The 20,690-nt window shown below is 36.5% G+C and overlaps 1 protein-coding gene across 1 annotated transcript in view; it reads left to right on the top strand.

The window, feature by feature from the left end:
- TEX11 (testis expressed 11) overlaps nt 1-20,690 on the top strand; it is a gene marked incomplete at its 5' end in the record, with an annotated part of 336,930 nt that overhangs the window by 155,429 nt on the left and 160,811 nt on the right. Inside the window, 2 exons of the mRNA XM_029241408.1 lie at nt 3,642-3,723; nt 7,289-7,367. Of these exons, the coding sequence (XP_029097241.1) occupies nt 3,642-3,723; nt 7,289-7,367 (161 nt within the window). The remainder of the gene's footprint in view (nt 1-3,641; nt 3,724-7,288; nt 7,368-20,690) is intronic.

The raw sequence follows: 20,690 nt of genomic DNA, 5'->3' as shown, positions 1-20,690 counted from the left end.
AAATGCACAAGAGAAAAAGGAAAATTAGATGATGTCGGGCTTCATTACAGTTAAAAATTTTTGGGACTTCCCTGGTGGCACAGTGGTTAAGAATCTGCCTGCCAATGCAGGGGACATGGGTTTGAGCCCCTGTCTGGGAAGATCCCACATGCCACAGAGCAACTAAGCCCATGCACCACGACTACTGAGCCTGTGCTCTAGAGCCTGCAAGCCACAACTACTGAGCCCGTGCGCCACAACTACTGAAGCCCATGCGCCTAGAGCCTGTGCTCCGCAACAAGAGAAGCCACCGCAGTGAGAAGCCCGTGCACCACAATGAAGAGTAGCCCCCGCTCGCCGCAACTAGAGAAAGCCTGCGCGCAGCAACGAAGACCCAACACAGCCATAAATAAATAAATAAATAAATTAATTAATTAAAAAATTTTGCTTCAAATGAAACCATCAGGAAAGTAAAAACACAACCCATGGGGTCCTCCCAAAAGGATGGGAGAAAATAATTGCAAATTATGTATAAGTGTCTGGTATCCAGGATATATTTTTATAAAAACCTCTTACTACTCAGTAGTAAGAAGACAACCCAATTAAAAATGAGCAAAGGATTTGAATAGGTATTTCTCCAAAGAAGGTATACCATAGGCCAATAAGAACATGGAAAGATGCTCAATATCACTAATTATCAGGGAAATGCAAATCAGAAGCACAATGAGGGACCACTTCACACTCACTAAAATGACTATATTTTTTTAAATGGACAAAAACAGTGATTGGTGTGAATGTGGAATAATTAAAACATTTATACACTGCTGGTGGGAATGGTACAACCACTTTGGAAGACAGTTTGGCAGTTCCTCTAAAAGTTAAACATAGAGATACCATATGACCCAGCAGTTCCACTCCTAGGTGTATACTCAAGAGAACTGAAAACATGTGTCCACATAAATACTCGTGCATGAATGTTTATAGCACCACTATTTACAACAGCCAAAATATGGAAACAGCCCATATGTCCATCAATTGATGAACAGATAAAATGTGGTATATCCACACTAAAGAATATTATTTGGCCATAAAAATGAATGTAGTGCTGATACATGGTACAACATTAATGAACCCTGAAAACATTATGCCAATTGAAGAAAACCAGTTCAAATAATCACACAAGTGTTTTTTTCCTGGAAACAGCTACCACGGTATTTCAACATGCAGGAAAAATGCTTTATGCATACTTCTCATTTCATCATATTGGATATTAAAAAGACATGAACTGGTACAGCCACTTTGGAAGACAGTTTGGCAATTTCTTACAAAACTAAACATACTTTTACTATATAGTCCAGTAATTGCACTCCATGCTATTTGCCCAAAGAAGTTGAAAACTTATGTACACACAAAACCTACACATGGTTGTTTATAGCAGCTTTATTCATAATTGCATCGGATCTTAGTTGCAGCATGCAGGATCTTTCATTGCAGCATGCTGGCTCTTTGTTGCAGTATGCGGGCTTCTCTCTAGTTATGGTGTGCGGGCTCAGTAGTTGCGGCACGCGGGCTCTCTAGTTGTGGCGCGTGGGCTCCAGAGCACATGGGCTCTGTAGTTGTAGCACGAGGGCCTAGATGCCCTGCAGCATGTGGGATCTTAGTTCCCCAGCCAGGGATCGAACCCATGTCCCCTACATTGGAAGGCAGATTCTAAACCACTGGACCACCAGCAAAGTCCCAAGTTGTGTACTTTATTATTTTTATTTATTTATTTATTTATTTTAATGTCATGGGTATTTTAAAAATTTATTTATTTATTTAGGGCTGTGTTGGGTCTTCGTTGCTGGGTGCGGGCTTTTCTCTAGTTGCAGTGAGCGGGGGCCACTCTTAATTGTGGTGCGTGGGCCTCTCATTGCAGTGACTTCTTTTGTTGCAGAGCACAGGTTCTAGGTGCACGGGCTTCAGTAGTTGTGGCTCGCTGGCTTAGTTGCTCCACAGCATGTGGGATCTTCCCAGACCAGGGCTCAAACCCGTGTCTCCTGCATTGGCAGGTGGATTCTTAACCACTGTGCCATCAGGGAAGTCCTCTGAGTTGTGTACTTTAAATGGGTGAATTGTATGATATGTTTATTATAGCTCATTAAAGCTGTTACCCCCCAAAAAAGTCTTGCAACAGATTTTTTTTTACCTAAAATGATATTTGTAGCCTGAAAAATGGGTAAGATTTCTGAAGGAGAGAATGTAGGAAAAGGAGTAGTTTTATAGAAGCTGAGCCTTAGGAAAGCCTCACAGTAAGGGGCTAGGAAGATAAGAAGAACACCTTAAAGTAGGTAAAATACCCAGTAGATTGGCAAAAACTTAGAAGTCGGATAATTCCAGGTGTTGACAAGGATGTGGAACACTGGGAATTCTCATCCACAGCTGATGTTAGTGTAAAGTGGTATACCACTTTGGAATTGCAAGCATGAGTCCTCCTGCTTTGTTCTATTTCAAGATTTTTTCAGCATCCCTTGCACTTTCATGTGAATTTTGGGGTCAGCCTGTCAATTTCTACAAAGAAACCAGCTGGAAATTTGATTGCATTGAATCTGTAGATCAAATTGGGGGATTATTGCTATCTGAATAATATTAAATTTTCCAATCAGGAATATGGGATGTATTTTTATTTATTTAGGTCTTTAATTTCTTTCAATAATGTTTTGTAGTTTTCAGTATAGAAGTCTTGCCCTTATTTTTAAAATTTATTCCTATGTATTTTATTCTTTTTGATGCTATTATAAATGGAATTATTTTCTTAACTTCACTTTTGGATTGTTCATTGCTAATATGTGGAATATGTCTTGAGCCCAAGAGATATTCCAACATGCCCGTTAGGAAAGGTGGTAATGCAATAAGTTATAATGCAATCTTAGTTTATTCTTTGGACTGATATTATCTTTATTTGCAAATGCTTTTAATACCAGTAGTTACTTTTCCCCTAACTTTCCATTCTTTAGGCATCTCACCCATGAATCGCAGTAATTTTTTGCAGAGCTTGGAGCTAATGAGTACAGTGTTCATGTAGAGGTTAATTGACATTGTAGAGAGAAAAATTCTATTCTGTGAACCTAGACTGCACTTTTAATCGTAGACTGCTGTGTAAAGATGTACACTGTCAGGCAAAAGTGGAAGCAGGTCCAACTAGCAAGGACTTGGAAAAACCATTCAGAGTACATTGTTATTAATAGTAAATATGATAGGCGTATCCTATAGGAAAGACAATATGTTTTCTATTTCATTCAGCCATTGTTTGCAAAGGACCTTCGTTGTTATTAAAGTCTCAAAAGAAAACAAACCTAATTGATGTTTGGGGTTTTGCTTACCAAGACAAGAATATGGTCTTAACATTCTCACAGTTTAAGTATTGGCCTTGCCATTAAATGCTTGCCACTCAACAGAAATGTTTACATGTTCTTTTCCTTTTACTATTTCATTTAGATTGAATAAAATACCAGAAAATATCCTCAGGAATAGACTGGATGTTATGATTTGATTTTTTATAATTTTGATTTCCTTTGGTCATGATACATCTTGCTGTGGTTGAATAAAACAGGCAATTACTTGAAAATTGTCTTTTACATTTCACAGTGTTAATATCATTGTGATTTCTTTGTTTAAAATAGGAACATTTAACTCCAGGTGGGCTTTCCTTAAAGATGAAAATCCTCTTGAAGTATGAAACAGCTAAAGAAGAATTTCTTGGAGGTAAATAACATCTCTGTGTGTGAAGAGTATACAGTTTTGAAATATTAACACCAATTTGTTGAATGTAAGATCTTTTGTAGTATACTAGCATAGGTATAATTTGATGGTGACTGAGAAGGAAATTGAGCACATAAGATAGTCAGGAAGAAAAGGAGAAGGAAGAAAGAATAGTAGCAAATTTAACAAGTAGTAAAAAAGAGCTGAATAAAAGCTATCAGTTTTCCTTCAGTCTAGCAGAAAATTGCAGCTGCCCAACCTGCCCACCACGAAGAAAGATAACCTATTGATAGAAAAAGCCTTTGTAATGCTGTGCCATTTATAATTACTTGTATAAATATTGCTATTTGTTTTTCAAAATTCTCAAGGGACTAGAATGTGCACATCACAACATAAACATCCTGATACACAGCTGTGGGTCATTTGGCAAGTGACAACTTTCCTGTGCCTCAGTTTCTTCATCTTTAAAAGAAATGTAATATTAATGTCTACCTCACTGTGTTGTTTTGAGAATCCTATGAGAAAAAGTATGTAAAGCATTTAGTTCCATGCCTGGTACATAGTTAGTGTGCAATAAATATTACCTATTATTGTAGTTATTATTATTGTTATTACTACTGTATAGATGAATTAAGTGAGGCATAATATCTCTATGCACACTGGCCCCTTAACAGAATTTCAATTATGTTTAGTCATAAAAATAATTTACTCTAAATTTTTTAATGTATACATGCTTTATTTTTTTTACTGCATAAAAATTTAATTGCATTATAGAGCTGCATTATTTTTACTATATAAAATTATATGTTAGTATAATAACTGATTATCCAGTAAACAATAAGAATTTATAACAAGTAGGACAGTAATCAGATTTGGAAGTTGCTCTAAATTTAGTGCCAGTTTAGTACTGCTGAAACTTTCTGTGACTTCTAGAATATTAGCCAATCTCTAAGAGACCTCAGAAGCTGAAATATATAGAGGATTCTGCATGTCTAGGTAACAGTATCAGCTCAGATATACACAGGTTGAAATTTATTAGGAGCCAGAAAGACAACTCCTCTTTTTTTTCAGTACAGGAATAAACAAACCAACAAACCAATTAAAGGAATAGTCTTACTCAAGCTAATATAATATGGGAAGATCAGAGAGATTATTGGAGTCACCTAGTTTGAAGTTGATTAATTTTGGACTAGAATTCCCCATTACGGTTTTTTATCAAAATGTAGAAAAGAAACAGAGTTTAAAATGAAATTATTCTTTATTTCCAGATTCTTTTTACTTAACTCAATCTATATGCTCATGATAGAGTTGCAACATCAGATTACAAACTAGGAAACTTCATGAATTTAAGTTTTCTATAGTTTAAAATAATAAAATTATCTTTCACTTTGTATTAAAAGTATATATGGGGACTTCCCTGGTGGTGCAGTGGTTAAGAATCTGCCTGCCAATGCAGAGGACACGGGTTCGAGCCCTGGTCTGGGAAGATCGCACATGCCCTGAAGCAACTAAGCCCGTGTGCCACAACTACTGAGCCTGTGCTCTAGAGCCCGTGAGCCACAGCTGTTGAGCTCACAAGCCAGAGCTACTGAAACCCGCGCCTAGAGCCCGTGTTCCGCAACAAGAGAAGCCACTGCAATGAGAAGCCCACACGTCACAATGAAGAGTAGCCCCCACTTGCTGCAACTAGAGAAAGCCCACACGCAGCAACAAAGACCCAATGCGGCCAAAATTTAATTAATTTTAAAAAAAGTATATATGAAACTTGTATTTTTATAATCTCTTCATTTCTTTGCTAATGAAAATACTTCAAGAATGGTCAACCTGGGCTTCCCTGGTGGCACAGTGGTTAAGAATCCACCTGCCAGGGCTTCCCTGGTGGCACAGTGGTTAAGAATACACCTGCCAGGGCTTCCCTGGTGGTGCAGTGGTTGAGAGTCCGCCTGCCGATGCAGGGGACACGGGTTCGTGCCCTGGTCCAGGAAGATCCCACATGCCGCAGTGTGGCTGGGCCCGTGAGTCATGGCCACTGAGCCTGCACGTCCGGAAGCCTGTGCTCCGCAACGGGAGAGGCCACAACAGTGAGAGGCCCGTGTACCGCAAAAAAAAAAAAAAAAGAAAGAAAAAGAATCCACCTGCCAGCGCAGGGGACACGGATTCGAGCCCTGGTCCGGGAAGATCCCACATGCCGTGGAGTAACTAAGCCCGTGTGCCACAACTACTGAGCCTGCGCTCTAGAGCCTGTGAGCCACAACTACTGAAGCGCTCACGCCTAGAGCTCGTGCTCTGCAACAAGAGAGGCCACCACAATGGGAAGCCTGTGCACCCACTGGCCACAACTAGAGAAAGCCCATGCACAACAATAAAGACCCAACATAGCCAAAAATAAATAAATACATTTATTTTTTTTTTTAAAAAAAAAAGAATGGTCAACCTAAGTGGTGTTTTTCATTAGAACTTCACTGGTATTTTTTATAGTAGGAAAAGTAGAAATTAAAAAAAATATATAATTTTTTTATTGTGAAAAGGTATAACATACCCATTAAGGAAGTTTCTGGAAAATACTAAAAATATCCATTTTCCACCATCCATTGGAATATCAGCTCCTTGGTAGCAGAGATTTTTGTGTGTTTTGTCCACTGCTGGATTCCCAGCACCAAGCACAGTTCCTGGCACAGAGAATACACTCATCAGTTATTTTTTGAATAAATAATCTAAACACAATCACTTTTAGAAATTTGATGATTTATTTTCAGTATTTTTCTATATTAATTTGCTTGTTTTACAGAATTGTGACTATATAGTACAGACAGCCTTTGTTTTCCAATTTTGTTTTTTTACTAATCTTATAACCATTTTTCATATTGGTGCATATTCATTTTTTAAATGAAAAACAGTTTTATTTCATACTTAACAATTTTAATGGTTGCATAGTAATTTATCACTACCCTACAGTGGACACTCAGTATATGTCCTTTTTATTGTTGTTATAATTTATATTGCTTTTAATATCCTGTTCATTACATTTCCCCACATTTATTTCAGATGAATTTTCAGAAGTACAATTTCTGAAGTAAAGGGGATAATAATAATAGCAGCTTTCATTTACTGAATGCTTACTAAGTGCTAGGTCCTTTGCTATGTAATTTACATACATTATCTCATGTAACTCTTTCATCAGCCCTGAGAGATGGGTGATTTGTTCTCCACTTTACAGATGACAAAACTGAGGTGCAGAAAAACTAAGTAACTTGCCTATGGCCATGAAAGTGGAAAGTGGTTTCAAATATGGATCTGTCTGACTTCAGAGCCCAAGTTTTTATCCACTGTGTTCTTAGCAGATAGTAGTCAAATTGCTTTTCAAAAAGTTACTTTGCCTGTTTTACTGCACTCTCTCTAGCATTGGATATTATTGCTATATAAAAAGACTTTGGTAAATTGTTAGGCAAGACATGGTATATGGCAAACATTTAGAAAGTAGATTTTGAACAGAGGAAAATTACTGAAAATAGCTAAGGTTCCTAAAAAGTGAAACTAATTTGATTATTTCCTTTGTTCTATTTGTTAGCTATCATGGAAATACTACATCGTGACATGTCTTTAGACTTCTGTCTGAGCATTGCTAAACTGCTGATGTATCATGAAAGGTATAGAAGAAATGATTTTTTCTTTAAAGACTAACATTTTTCTAAGGTTTCCATTAACATATATTGAATTATATCTGTCTATATCTATATATCTACCTCCCTCCATCCATATTCACAGAGCACAGTATTTGCCATTGTGCTAATCAAATTAGAAGATGGAACTGCTTGCTTAAATGATTTAAACAATCTGTAGTCAAGTCAATTTTAAAATTTATATTAAAATTTTTTAAAATAAAATGAGAAAGGAGTAAGATAGGGTTTTATAAAACAGGAGTTGACTAGGTTAACTTGTAGGCCAGTGGCATGTGGAACAGGAAGGCATGTGCAAGTGTAGTTCTGCAAATGATATACCTCTCTGGCTCTTCATGGGATCATTAATGTCAAAAGGGACCTTAATGTATTTGCAGACCTCTTAGTGGTTTTCAGACTTCAGTGTTCATCACAGTTACTGGGGAATCACTTGAAAAGATGCTCAACATCGTTAGCCATCAGGGAAATGCAAATCAAAACCACAATGAGAAACTGCTTCACACTACTAGGATGGCTGTAATCAAAACGATAGATAATAACAGAAATTGACAAGGATGTGGAAAAATTATAACCCTCATACACTGCTGGGGGGAATGTGAAATGGTGCAGCCACTTTGGAAACAGCCTGTTAGTTCCTCAATAAGTTAAATAGAGTTACCATATGACCCAGCAGTTCCACTCCTAAGTTAAACAGGAAACGTGTCCATACAAACACGTGTATATGAATGTTCATAACAGCATTATTTTTAATAATCAAATGTGGAAACAACCAAAATGTCTGTCAACTGATGAAAAGATAAACAAAATGTAGTATACTCATTTGGCAATAAAAAGAAACAGAGTGCTGATACATGTTATAACGTGGATGAACCTTAAAAACATGGTAAGTGAGAGAAGCCAGTTACAAAGACCACATATTGTATCATTCCATTTTTATGATATTTCCAGAACAGGCACATTTATAGAAGCAGATAGTAGATTTGTGGTTGCCTAGGGCTTTGAGAATTGGGGGGATACGGGGAGCAGCTACTAATGGGCATGGGGTCTCTCTTTGGCATAATGAAAATGTTCTAAAATTGTATGATGGTTGCATAACTCTGGGAATATACTAAAAACCATTGAATCATATACTTTAAATGGATGAATTGTATGGTATGTGAATTATACCTCAATAAAGCTTATTAAAAAATAATCACTAGTGAATGTGGTAAAAACAGAGAGATCAGGCCCTACCTTACTTCAACAAGCCCAGACCTCTGTATTCTATATTAGTCCTCCAGGTGGTTCTGAGAACCACTGTTTTGTTTAATTTTTTAATTTTTAAAATTGAAGTATAGTTAATTTACAATATTATATTAGTGTCAGGTGTACAACATAGTGATTCAATATTTTTATAGATTATACTCCATTTAAAGTTATTATAAAATACTGACTATATTCTCTGTGGTGTACAATATATCCTTGTAGCTTATTTATTTCATACATAGTAGTTCGTGCCTCTTAATCCCCTACCCGTTTGCCACTACCCCCTTCCCTCTCCTCACTGGTAACCACTGCTCTGTTTTCTATATGTGTGAGTCTATTTCTGTTTTGTTACATTCATTCATTTTAGTTTTTAGATTCCACATGTAAGTGATAACATACAGTATTTGTCTTTCTATGTCTGACCTATTTCACTAAGCATAATACCCTCTAAGTCCATCTATGTTGTTGCAATGGCAAGATTTCATTCTTTTTTATGGCTGAGTAACATTCCATTTTATATATATACCACATCTTCTTTATCCATTTATCTGTTGATGGGTTGCTTCTGTATCTTGGCAGTTGTAAATAATGCTGCTGTGAACATTGGGGTGCATGTATCTTTTCGAATTAGTGTTTTTGTTTGTTTTGAATATATACCCAGGAGTGGAATTGCTGGATCGTATGGTAGTTCTAGTTTTAGTTTTTTGAGGAACCTCCATACTGTTTTTCACAGTGGCTGCACCAATTTACATTCCCACCAACAGTGCAAGAGGGCTCCCTTTTCTCTACATCCTCACCAAAATTTGTTATTTGTGGTCTTTTTGATCATAGCCATTCTGATGGGTGTGAGGTGACATCTCAGTGTGGTTTTGATTTGCATTTCTCTAATGATTAGTGATGTTGAGCATATTTCATGTGCCTGTTGGCCATCTGTATATCTTCTTTGGAAAAATGTTTGTTCAGGTCCTCTGCCCTTTTTTTAATCAGGTTGTTTGTTTTCTTGATATTGAGTTGTATGAGCTGTTGATGTATTTTGCATCTTAACCCCTATTGGTCATATCATTTGCAAATATTTTCTCCTGTTCAGTAGGTTATCTTTTCATTTTGTTGATGGTTTCCTTTGCTGCGCAAGAGCTTTTACTTAATTAGGCCCCATTTGTTTATTTTTGCTTCTGTTTCCTTTGCCTTAGGAGACAGATCCAAAAAAATAACTGCTACTATTTATGTCAAAGAGTGTTCTGCCTATATTTTCTTCTAGGAGTTTTATAATTTCCAGTCTTAACGTTTAGGTCTTTAATCCATGTTGAATTTATTTTTGTATATTGTCTGAGAAAATGTTCTAATTCCATTCTTTTACATGTAAGCTATCCAGTTTTCCCAGCACCAGTTGTTGAAGAGACTGTCTTTTCTCTGTTGTATATTTTTGCCTCCTTTGTTGTAGATTAATTGACCATAGGTGCGTGGGTTTATTTCTGGGCTGTCTGTTCTGTTGCATTGATCTGTGTGTCTGTGTTTGTGCCAGTACCATACTGTTTTGATTACTGTAGCTTTGTAGTATAGCCTGAAGTCAGGGAGTGTGATACCTCCAACTTTATTCTTTTTTCTCAAAATGGTTTTGACTGTTTGCAGTCTTTTGTGGTTCCATATAAATTTTAGGATTTTTTGTTCCAGTTCTGTGAAAAATGTCACGGGTATTTTGATAGGGATTGCATTAAATCTGTAGATTGCTTTGGGCAGTATGGACATTTTAACAATGCTCCTAGTGTTCTTATCACTTTAGGAAATTATAAGGGCTGTAGAGGCTCAGTTCTAAGAATCGGGGGCAGAGACCAACATATATTTTCTGTTATCTCATACATACTTCATAAGCTGTTAAGTTTCAACCTGATTGTTACAGCTTATTCTTTTTCAGTTCTGATTTTTGTGAATTTTGATTCTGTCATGCAGTATATTAACTACTCCTCCCAGTTTATGTCATCCTCAGATTTGGTAGGCATGCCCACCTGTCTTCATTTAATTCGGATTAGCACACTTTTTCTTAAAGGACAAGATAGTATATATTTTAGATTTGCGGGCCACAGAGTTTCTGTCACAACTCCTCAACTCTGCCATTATAGTGCAAAAGCAGCCATAGACAATATATAAACAAATGTGGGTGGCTGTGTCCCAATAAAACTCTTTCCCAGTTTCTTTTATTGTGGTAAAATACACATAACTTACTATACTAATCGTAAAGTGTACACTTCATTGGTAACGAGTACATTCATATTCTGCAAACATCACCACAGTCCATCTCCAGAACTCTTTTCATCTTGCAAAACTGAAACTCTTTACCCATTAAACAATAAATTCTCTGTTCCCCACTTCTCCCAGTCCTTGGCAACCACCATTCTACTTTTCATCTCTATGAATTTGACTACTCTAGGTACGTTATTTAAGTGGAATCATACAGTATTTGTCTTTTTGTGACTGACTCATTTCACTTAACATAATGTCCTCAAGTTTCACCCATGTTGTAGCATGTGTCAGAATTTTGTTCCATTTTAAGGCTTAAGAATATTCCATTGTGTGTATATACCACATTTTGCTTATCCATTTATTTACAGATGGAAGATAAAACTTCCATGTTTTAGCTATTATGACTAATGCTGCTGTGAATGTGGGTGTAAAAATATTTCTTTGAGAACATGCTTTTGATTCTTTTGGTTATATGCCCAGAAGTGGAACTGCTGGATAATGTAATTCTATTTTTAATTTTTTGAGGAACTGTCATACTGTTTTCACAGTGGATGTACCATTTTGCATTCCCACCAGCAGTACACTAGAGTTCTAATTTCTCTACATTCTCATCAACTTTTAAAAAAAAATATATTAGTAGCCATCCTAATGAGTGTGAGGTGGTATCATGTAGTTTTGATTTGCATTTCCTTAATGACTAGTCATGTTGACCATCTTTTCATGTCATTTTTGGCCATTTGTATATCTTCTTTGGAGAAATGTCTGTTTTAGTCCTCTGCCTGTTTTTTAATCAAGTCGTTTGGTGTTTAATGTTGAGTTTTAGGAGTTCTCTATGTATTCTGGATATCAATCCCTTATCATATAAATCATTTGCAAATATTTTCTTCCATTCTTTGGGTTGCCTTTTTACTCTATTGATAGTGCCTTCTGATGCAAAATACTTAAAATTTTTCATAAAATCCAATTTGTGGGTTTTTTTTGTTTGTTTCCTGTTCTTTTGTTGTCATATCTAAGAAATCATTAACAAATCCAATGACATGAAGATTTTCCCCTTTGTTTTCTTCTAGGAGTTCTATAGTTTTAGGTCTTAACATTTAGGTCGTGGATCTATTTTGAGTTAATTTTTGTACATGGTGTAAAGTAAGGGTCCAACTTCATTCTTTTGCATGTGATACTGGTTTTCTCAGTATCATTTGTTGAGAAGACTGTCTTTTCCCCATTGAATGGTCTTGGCACGCTTGTCAAAAATCATTTGAATATGTGAGTTTATTTCTGTGTATTCTGTTCTCTTCCATTGCTTTTTTTTTAACTGTTATTTTGTAGTAAGTTTTGAAATCAGTTAATATGAGTTCTCCAGCTTTGTTCTTTTTCAGAATCATTTTGATTCTTCAGAGTTCCTTGAGATTGCATATGAATTTTAGGGTGAATTGTTCTATTTCTTCAAAAAAATCATTGGGATTTTGATAGGGGCTTCATTTAATCTGTAGATCACTTTGGATAGTATTGGCATCTTAACAATACTGTCTTCCAATTCATGAACGTGGAATTTCTTTCCATTTATTTATGTGTCCTCTAATTTTGTTTAGAAATGTCTTGCAGATTTTATCATACAAGTCCTTCACTTCCTTGGTTGTTAATGCTTAAGTATTTTTATGCTATTGTATATGAGATTGTTTTCTTAATTTTCTTTTCAGATTGTTTATTGTCTGTATATAGAAATGCAACTGATTTTTGCATGTTGACTTTGTGTCCTGCTACTTCGTTGAATTCACTTAGTAGTTTTAATAGGTTTTTTTGTGGAATCTTTAGGGTTTTTTACATATAAGATCATAATCATCTATGAACAAAGATAATTTTACTTCTTCCCTTCCAATTTGAATGGATGGCTTTTATTTCTTTTCCTTGCTTAATTTCTCTGGCTAGGATGTCCAATACTATGTTGAACAAAAGTGGCTAAAGCAGGCCTCCTTGCTTGTTCCTGATTTTAGAGGAAAAAGTTTCAGCCTTTCACTGTTGAGTATGATGTTCCCTATGGGTTTTTCCAATATGGCTTTTTAAAAAAAATTTATTTCCTTCCTTCCTTCCTTCCTTCCATCCATCCTTTCTTCCTTCCTTCCTTCCTCCCTCCCTCCCTCCCTCCCTCCCTCCCTCCCTCCCTCCCTCCCTTTCTCTCTCTTTCTTTCTTGGCTGCATTGGGTCTTAGTTGTGGCATGCAGGATCTGCGTTGAGGCATGCGAGATCCTTTTGTTGCGGCACATGGGTACTTTGTTGTGGCGTGCAGGGCTTCTCTCTAGTTGTGGGGTGCGGGCTTTTCTGTCTCTAGTGCGGGCTCCAGAGCTCATGGGCTCTGTAGTTTGTGGCACGCGGGCTCTCTCGTTGAGGTGTGCGAGCTCAGTAGTTGTGGCACGTGGGCTTAGTTGCGCTGTGGCACGTGGGATCTTAGTTCATTGACCAGGGGTTGAACCCGTGTTCCCTGCATTGGAAGGTGGATTCTTTACCACTGGACCACCAGGAAATTTCCACATATGGCTTTTATTATGTTGAGGTAGTTTCCTACCCTTAGCTTGTTGTGTGTGTTTATTATGAAAGGGTGTTGAATTTTTCAGATGATTCTTCTGCATTTGTTGAGATGATCATGTGATTTTTATCTTTCATCCTGTTAATGTGGTATATAACATTTACTGATTTTTGTATTTTGAACCATCTTTACATCCCAGGAATAAGTCCCACTTGGTCATGGTGTATGATCTTTTTAATATGCTGTTGAATTTGGTTTGGTGGTATTTTGTTGAGGATTTTTACTATATTCATCAGTGATATTGGCCTGTTGTTTTCTTTTCTCATAGTGTCTTTTTCTGTTTTTGTATCGGGGTAATGCTGGCATCATAAAATAAGTATGGAAGTGTTCCCTCCTCTTCAATTTTTTGGAAGAGTTTGAGAAGAATTGCCATTAATTTTTCTTTAAATATTTGGTAGAATTTATGAGTGAAGCCATCAGATCCTGGGCTTTTCTATGTTAGAAGGTTTTTGATTACTGCTTCAATCTCTTTACTAGTTATACGTCTGTCAGGTTTTCTATTTCTTCATGATTCAGGCTTGGTACATGATATATTTCTAGGAATTCATGCATTTATTTCTTCTAGGTTATCTGATTTATTAGTGTATAAGTTTTAGTAGTGGTCTTTTATAATCCTTTTGATTTCTGTGGCATCAGTCCTAATGTCTCCTCTTTCATCTCTGATTTTATTTATTTGAGTCTTCTTGCTTTTTTTCTTAGTTAACTATCTAGCTAAAGGTTTGTCAGTTTTATCATTTAAAAAAACCAACTCTTAGTTTCATTGAGTATTTTATTATTTTTTTCTGGCCTCTATTTCATTTATTTCTGCTCTAATTTTATTATTTCCTCCCTTCTGCTAGCTTTTGGTTTAGTTCTTCTCCTCATTCCCTAAGTTCTAAAGTTAGGTGGTTGACTTGAGACTTTTCTTGTTTTAATGTAAGCTTTTATAGTTATAAATTTCTCCCATAGCGCTGCTTTTTCTGTGTCCCATAAGTCTTAGTATGTTGTGTTTTCATTTTTATTCTTCCCTAAGTATTTTCTAATCTCCCTTGTGATTTCTTCTTTGATTCATTGGTTGCTTAAGGCTTGTTTAATTTCTACAGTTTCTGAATTTTCAAGACTTCAAGACTGAGAAACTTATCCCCCCAATACTACATTCAAAAGGAATTTATCACATAAGAGTGAGTTTGCAAATCAGTGGACCTATGACCTGGGTATGACCACAGATGTGTTGCATAGGGATGCATTAATTGCCAGCATGTAACAATTTCACATAAAAATTTGGATTTTTGAGTTCTCTTGAAAAACTTGAAAAAAATCTGGAAACACTTGGTTAATATTGCCACTAAGCAATAATCAGTTGGAACCAAGTGGCAGTTGTTACTTTCAGATGTGGGACATGTATTCTCCAGTTTGACATAGTCCCCACAATGCCTTATTTTCTCCCATATCCTGTGTGTCAGGTTGTCATTTATCATCTTCTTTGTGTCATTATTATTATAGCAGATATAAGAGGAAAATAAATGTCCATGGCATCCACATCTCTATCAAAAGTGAGGGAATGAAAGCTAGACTGAAAGGAAATTTAAAAATATTCCTGTGTTTAATATGCAAAGAAGTGTGTTGGTATCAAATGAGTACAACTTAATAGTTCATTATGAAATGAAATAAAGTAGAAACTGTGGCTAGTATACACAAAAGCAATGTAATGAAAACTTATCAAATTCAATAACAGGACTGAAATTTCAACCAGGTTTATTTTGGAAGGTTAATAAAATAAGCTATCCTGTTGTAAAATGCAGTTATATAGTTTTATATTAAGGAAAACAATTGCCCAGGCGTTAAACCCTTTTAAAGATGACAAGTTTACAAAAGTGCGTCTACTGAGTGAGTCATAAAATGTATTCTTAAGTTTCAGGTGTAAATCTAACCAGAAATGCTGTTGTTTGGCATGTTGAAGGTATGACTGATAATTTATTAGACAGGTTGCTTTAAAAGAGTTATTTGTGGTATTTCTGTTGCATGGACATATGTAATACTGCACAGTAAAGCGTATTTACTTGTGGTGTCAATGAAAATTTTGATAAGACAGAACTTTTGAACATAGTACCTGTGTCGTATAAGTTTAATGTAGATTGATCAAAACAATTTATGTGTGACTACAGGAGATATTTTTGCAATGGTTAGTTATTAGGATAAATCTTGATTTGGAACTTAAATCCAAGGTGGAAGTATTTTTTAAGAATATAAGACAAGCCTATTAATTGTATAATTTACCAGGAAACACTGTGCTAAAAAGCTAAAAATGAAACATGTGGATGTAGTAATCACACATGTATGCTGGATATTCTTCTGTGGCTTCAAAAGAGATTATTGCTTTGCTGGGTGAATTTGATGCACAGTAGAGTAGTTGCCTCTACTTCTTGGAATTTAAGGGGCTTAGTTGGATGTGGTGCTGTCACATGTTGGGTTACCCTAGAAGTGGATTTTAAAGATGGAGATTAGTGTACAGATAATTTATTAAGGGGTGGTCTCAGGATCAACACCTATGAGGGAAAGGAAAGGAGGCAGGGCTAGGTAAAGGGAGAAGTTGGGCTGATGTAAAGTCACCATAAGGCTTCGGCTTTACCCCATGGGATGCTCTGAAGCTGGGATGGCCATTCAGAATTGTCCTCAGTTAGGGTGAGAAAACCAGGTCTAGCCCAGTGTTTACTAGCCATTGGATGCCAGCTGCCTTGGGAAGGGAGCATAACCTTGGATGAGGTAGCTCTCTTCAGCCTAGGTAATTCCTAAAGAGCAATCTGGAAATAAATATTTTAGTGTTGAAGGGAAAATCTGGGTGACGCAGCACAGCATTCATGACAGGTGCTAAAGAGATCTTTTTGAACTGTTGAAAGAATTAAACTTACGTCATCTGTGGGAAAAACCCCTGCCTCAGCTCAAAGACTTGACCTCTGTGGTGAATATGACAACTCATGTAAACACTCTGAATCTCTCTACAAATGCAGTAAGTAAATGAATGTAAATTTAAATTCACATGTTCTTAGGGAAGTCGTTTCTTTGGGAAACTCATTTGGCAGGGACTAATCTGACTCACTTTTCTATGCTGAAATTGATTTCCAAAGATGGAAGTGATTACCTGAGCTACATACTCAAAGTTTTAGACTTGAAGATTGAATTCTTAAGAATATGTTTTCTGATTTCCAACATTATAATAGTGAAAAATATTGCTTATTTTGCCTTTCTCAATTAATATTACTAATGTGAATAAAGAACTACAAATTGACCTTCACTATACTGTGGTACTAAATTCTAATTAGACAAATATGGAATATCAGATGTAGTGGACTTTTACTGCTTTTGGTCAGTCATCACTCATTCATCTACTTTCTTATTGATAACATTATCCAAATTTCCATTTAGGTATCTACTTCTTCCCTATCAGTATGCATGGACATTGACATATTGGTGTAGAAGAAAAAGTTTCAGTTTTCTGTTTCCAAATCAAGAAGATAATCAGTTTCAAAAGGAAAATTTGATAAATTAAGTGTTTATATTTTTAGATTTCAAATTTAAAATATAGCTTCTATTTTTTACAGGTTTGTACTATGTTAGCATGCTTGTACAATCATTCAGTTAATAATAAAGCTTGATTACATATCTGGCAGGTTTTTGTTTTAACATCTTTATTGGAGTATAATTGCTTTATAATGGTGTTAGTTTCTGCTGTATAACAAAGTGAATCAGCTATACGTATACATACATCCCCATATCTCCTCCCTCTTGCATCTCCCTCCCACCCTACCTGTCCCACTCCTCTAGGTGGGCACAAAGCACTGAGCTGATCTCCCTGTGCTATGCGGCTGTTTCCCACTAGCTATCTGTTTTACATTAGGTAGTCTGTATATGTCCATGCCAATCTCTCACATCATCCCAGCTTCCCCTTTCCCTCCCCGAGTCCTCCAGTCCATTCTCTACATCTGCATCTTTATTCCTGTCCCGCCCCTAGGTTCTTCAAAATGATGTTTGTTTGTTTTTTTAGATTCCATATATATGTGTTAGCATATGGTATTTTTTTTTCTCTTTCTGACTTACTTCACTCTGTATGACACACTCTAGGTCTATCCACCTCAATACAAATAACTCAATTTTGTATCTTTTTATGGCTGAGTAATATTCCATTGTATATATGTACCACATCTTCTTTATCCATTTATCTGTCAGTGGGCAGTTAGGTTGCTTCCATGTCCTGGCTATTGTAAATAGTGCTGCAGTGAACATTGTGGTACGTGACTCTTTTTTATTTGAACATTGTGGTACATGACTCTTTTTTTTTTTTTTTTTTTTTTTGCGGTATGCGGGCCTCTCACTGCTGTGCTCTCTCCCGTTGCGGAGCACAGGCTCCGGATGTGCAGGCTCAGCGGCCATGGCTCATGGGCCCAGCTGCTCCGCGGCACATGGGATCCTCCAGGACCAGGGCACGAACCCATGTCCCCTGCATCAGCAGGCGGACTCTCAACCACTGCGCCACCAGGGAAGCCCTACATGACTCTTTTTGAATTATGGTTTTCTCAGGTTATATGCCCAGGAGTGGGATTGCTGGATCATATGGTAGCTCTGTTTTCTGTTTTTTAAGGATCCTCCATACTGTTCTCCATAGTGGCTGTACCAGTTTACATTCCCACCAGCAGTGTAGGAAGGTTCCCTTTTAGGCACATCCTCTCCAGCATTTATTACTTGTAGACTTTTTGATGATGGCCATTTGGACTGGTGTGAGGTGATACCTCATTGTAGTTTTGATTTTCATTTTTCTAATAATTAGTGATGTTGAGCATCTTTTCATGTGGTTTTTAGCCATCTGTATGTTTTACTTGGAGAAATGTCTATTTAGATCTTCCACCCATTTTTTGATTGGGTAGTTTGTTTTTCTGATGTTGAGCTGTGTGAGCTGTTTGTATATTTTGGAGATGAATCCCTTGTCAGTTGCTTTGTTTTCAAATATTTTCTCCCATTCTGAGGGTTGTCTTTTCGTTTTGTTTATGGTTTCCTTTGCTGTGCAAAAGCTTTTAAGTTTAATAAAATCACATTTGTTTATTTTTGTTTTTATTTTCATTACTCTAGGAGGTGGATCAAAAAAGATCTTGCTACTATTTATGTCAAAGAGTCTTCTGCCTATGTTTTCCTCTGAGAATTTTATAGTATCCAGCCTTACATTTAGGTCTTTAATCCATTTTGATTTTATTTTTGTGTATGGTGTTAGCAAGTGTTCTAATTTCATTCTTTTACATATAGCTGTCCAGTTTTCCCAGCACCACTTATTGGAGAGACTGTCTTTTCTCCATTGTATGTTCTTATCTCCTCTTTCATAGATTCGGTGACCATAAGTGCATGGATTTATCTCTGGACTTTTATCCTATTCCATTAATCTATATTTCTGTTTTTGTGCCAGTGCCATACTGTCTTGATTACTGTAGCTTTGTAGTATAGTCTGAAGTCAGGGAGCCTGATTCCTCCAGCTCCGTTTTTCTTTCTCAAGATTGCTTTGGCTCTTTGGGGTCTTTTGTGTTTCCAACAAATCGTGAAATTTTTTGTTCTCTTTCTGTGAAAAATGCCATTGGTAGTTTGATAGGGATTGCATTGAATCTGTAGATTGCTTTGGGTAGTAGAGTCATTTTCACAATGTTATTCTTCCAATCCAAGAACATGGTATATTTCTCCATCTGTGTCACCTTGATTTCTTTCATCAGTATCTTATAGTTTTCTGAGTACAGGTCTTTTGCCTCTTTAAGTACATTTATTCATAGGTATTTTATTCTTTTTGTTGCAGTGGTAAATGGGGTTGTTTCCTTAATCTCTCTTTCTGATCTTTCACTGTTAGCGTATAGGAGTGCATGCAAGAGATTTCTGTGTATGAGTTTTCTATTGTGAAACTTGACCAAATTCATTAATGAACTCTAGTAGTTTTCTAGTAGCATCTTTAGGGTTTTTCTATGTATAGTATCATGTCATCTGCAAACAGTGACAGCTTTACTTCTTCTTTTCCAATTTAGATTCCTTTTATTTCTTCTTCTTCTCTGATAGCCATGGCTAGGACTTCCAAAACTATGTTGAATAGAAGTGGCGAGAGTGGACCTCCTTATTACTGATCTTAGAGGAAATGCTTTCAGCTTTTTACCATTGAGTACTATGTTAGCTGTACGTTTGTCATATATGTCCTTTATTATGTTGAGGTGGGTTCCCTGTAAGCCCACTTTCTGGACAACACTATGAGATTAGAAATCAGTTACAGGAAAAACAACTGTGAAAAACTACAAACCCATGGAGGCTAACAATATGTTACTACGTATTCAATGGATCACTGAAGAAAGAAATCAAAGAGGATATCAAAGAATACCTAGAGACAAACAACAATGAAAACACAGCAATCCAAAACCTATAGGACACTGCAAAAGCAGTTCTAAGAGAGAAGTTCATAGCAATACAATCTTACTTCAAGAAACAAGAAAAATCTCAAATAAACCACCTATCTTCACACCTATAGCAACCAGAGAAAGAAGACAAACAAAACCCAAAGTTAGTAGAAGGAAAGAAATCATAAAGATCACAGCAGAAATAAATGAAATAGAGATGAAGACAATAACAGCAAAGATTAATGAAACTGAAAGCTGGTTCTTTGAGAAGATGAACAAAATTTATAAACCTTTAGCCGGACTCATCAAGAAAAAGAGGTGCAATCCCTATCAAACTACCACTGGCATTTTTCACAGAACTAGAACAAAAAGTTTCGCAATTTGTATGGAAACACAAAAGACCCCGAATAGCCAAAGCAATCTTGAGAACGAAAAAAGGAGCTGGAGGAATCAGGCTCCCTGACTTCAGACTATACTACAAAGCTACAGTAATCAAGACAGTACGGTACTGGCACAAAAACAGAAAGATAGATCAGTGGAACAGGATAGAAAGCCCAGAGATAAACCCACGCACATATGGACACCTTATCTTTGATAAAGGTGGCAGGAATGTACAGTGGAGAAAGGACAACCTCTTCAATAAATGGTGCTGGGAAAACTGGACAGGTACATGTAAAAGTATGAGATTAGATCACTCCCTAACACCATACACAAAAATAAGCTCAAAATGGATTAAAGACCTAAATGTAAGGCCAGAAACTATCAAACTCTTAGAGGAAAACCTAGGCAGAACACTCTATGACATAAATCACAGCAAGATCCTTTCTGACCCACCTCCTAGAG

Source organism: Monodon monoceros, unplaced genomic scaffold (assembly GCF_005190385.1).
Source record: "Monodon monoceros isolate NGI ecotype Baffin Bay Population unplaced genomic scaffold, NGI_Narwhal_1 Super_Scaffold_22, whole genome shotgun sequence".
Lineage (NCBI taxonomy): Eukaryota > Metazoa > Chordata > Mammalia > Artiodactyla > Monodontidae > Monodon > Monodon monoceros.
This window is presented reverse-complemented; position numbering and strand designations above follow the sequence as displayed.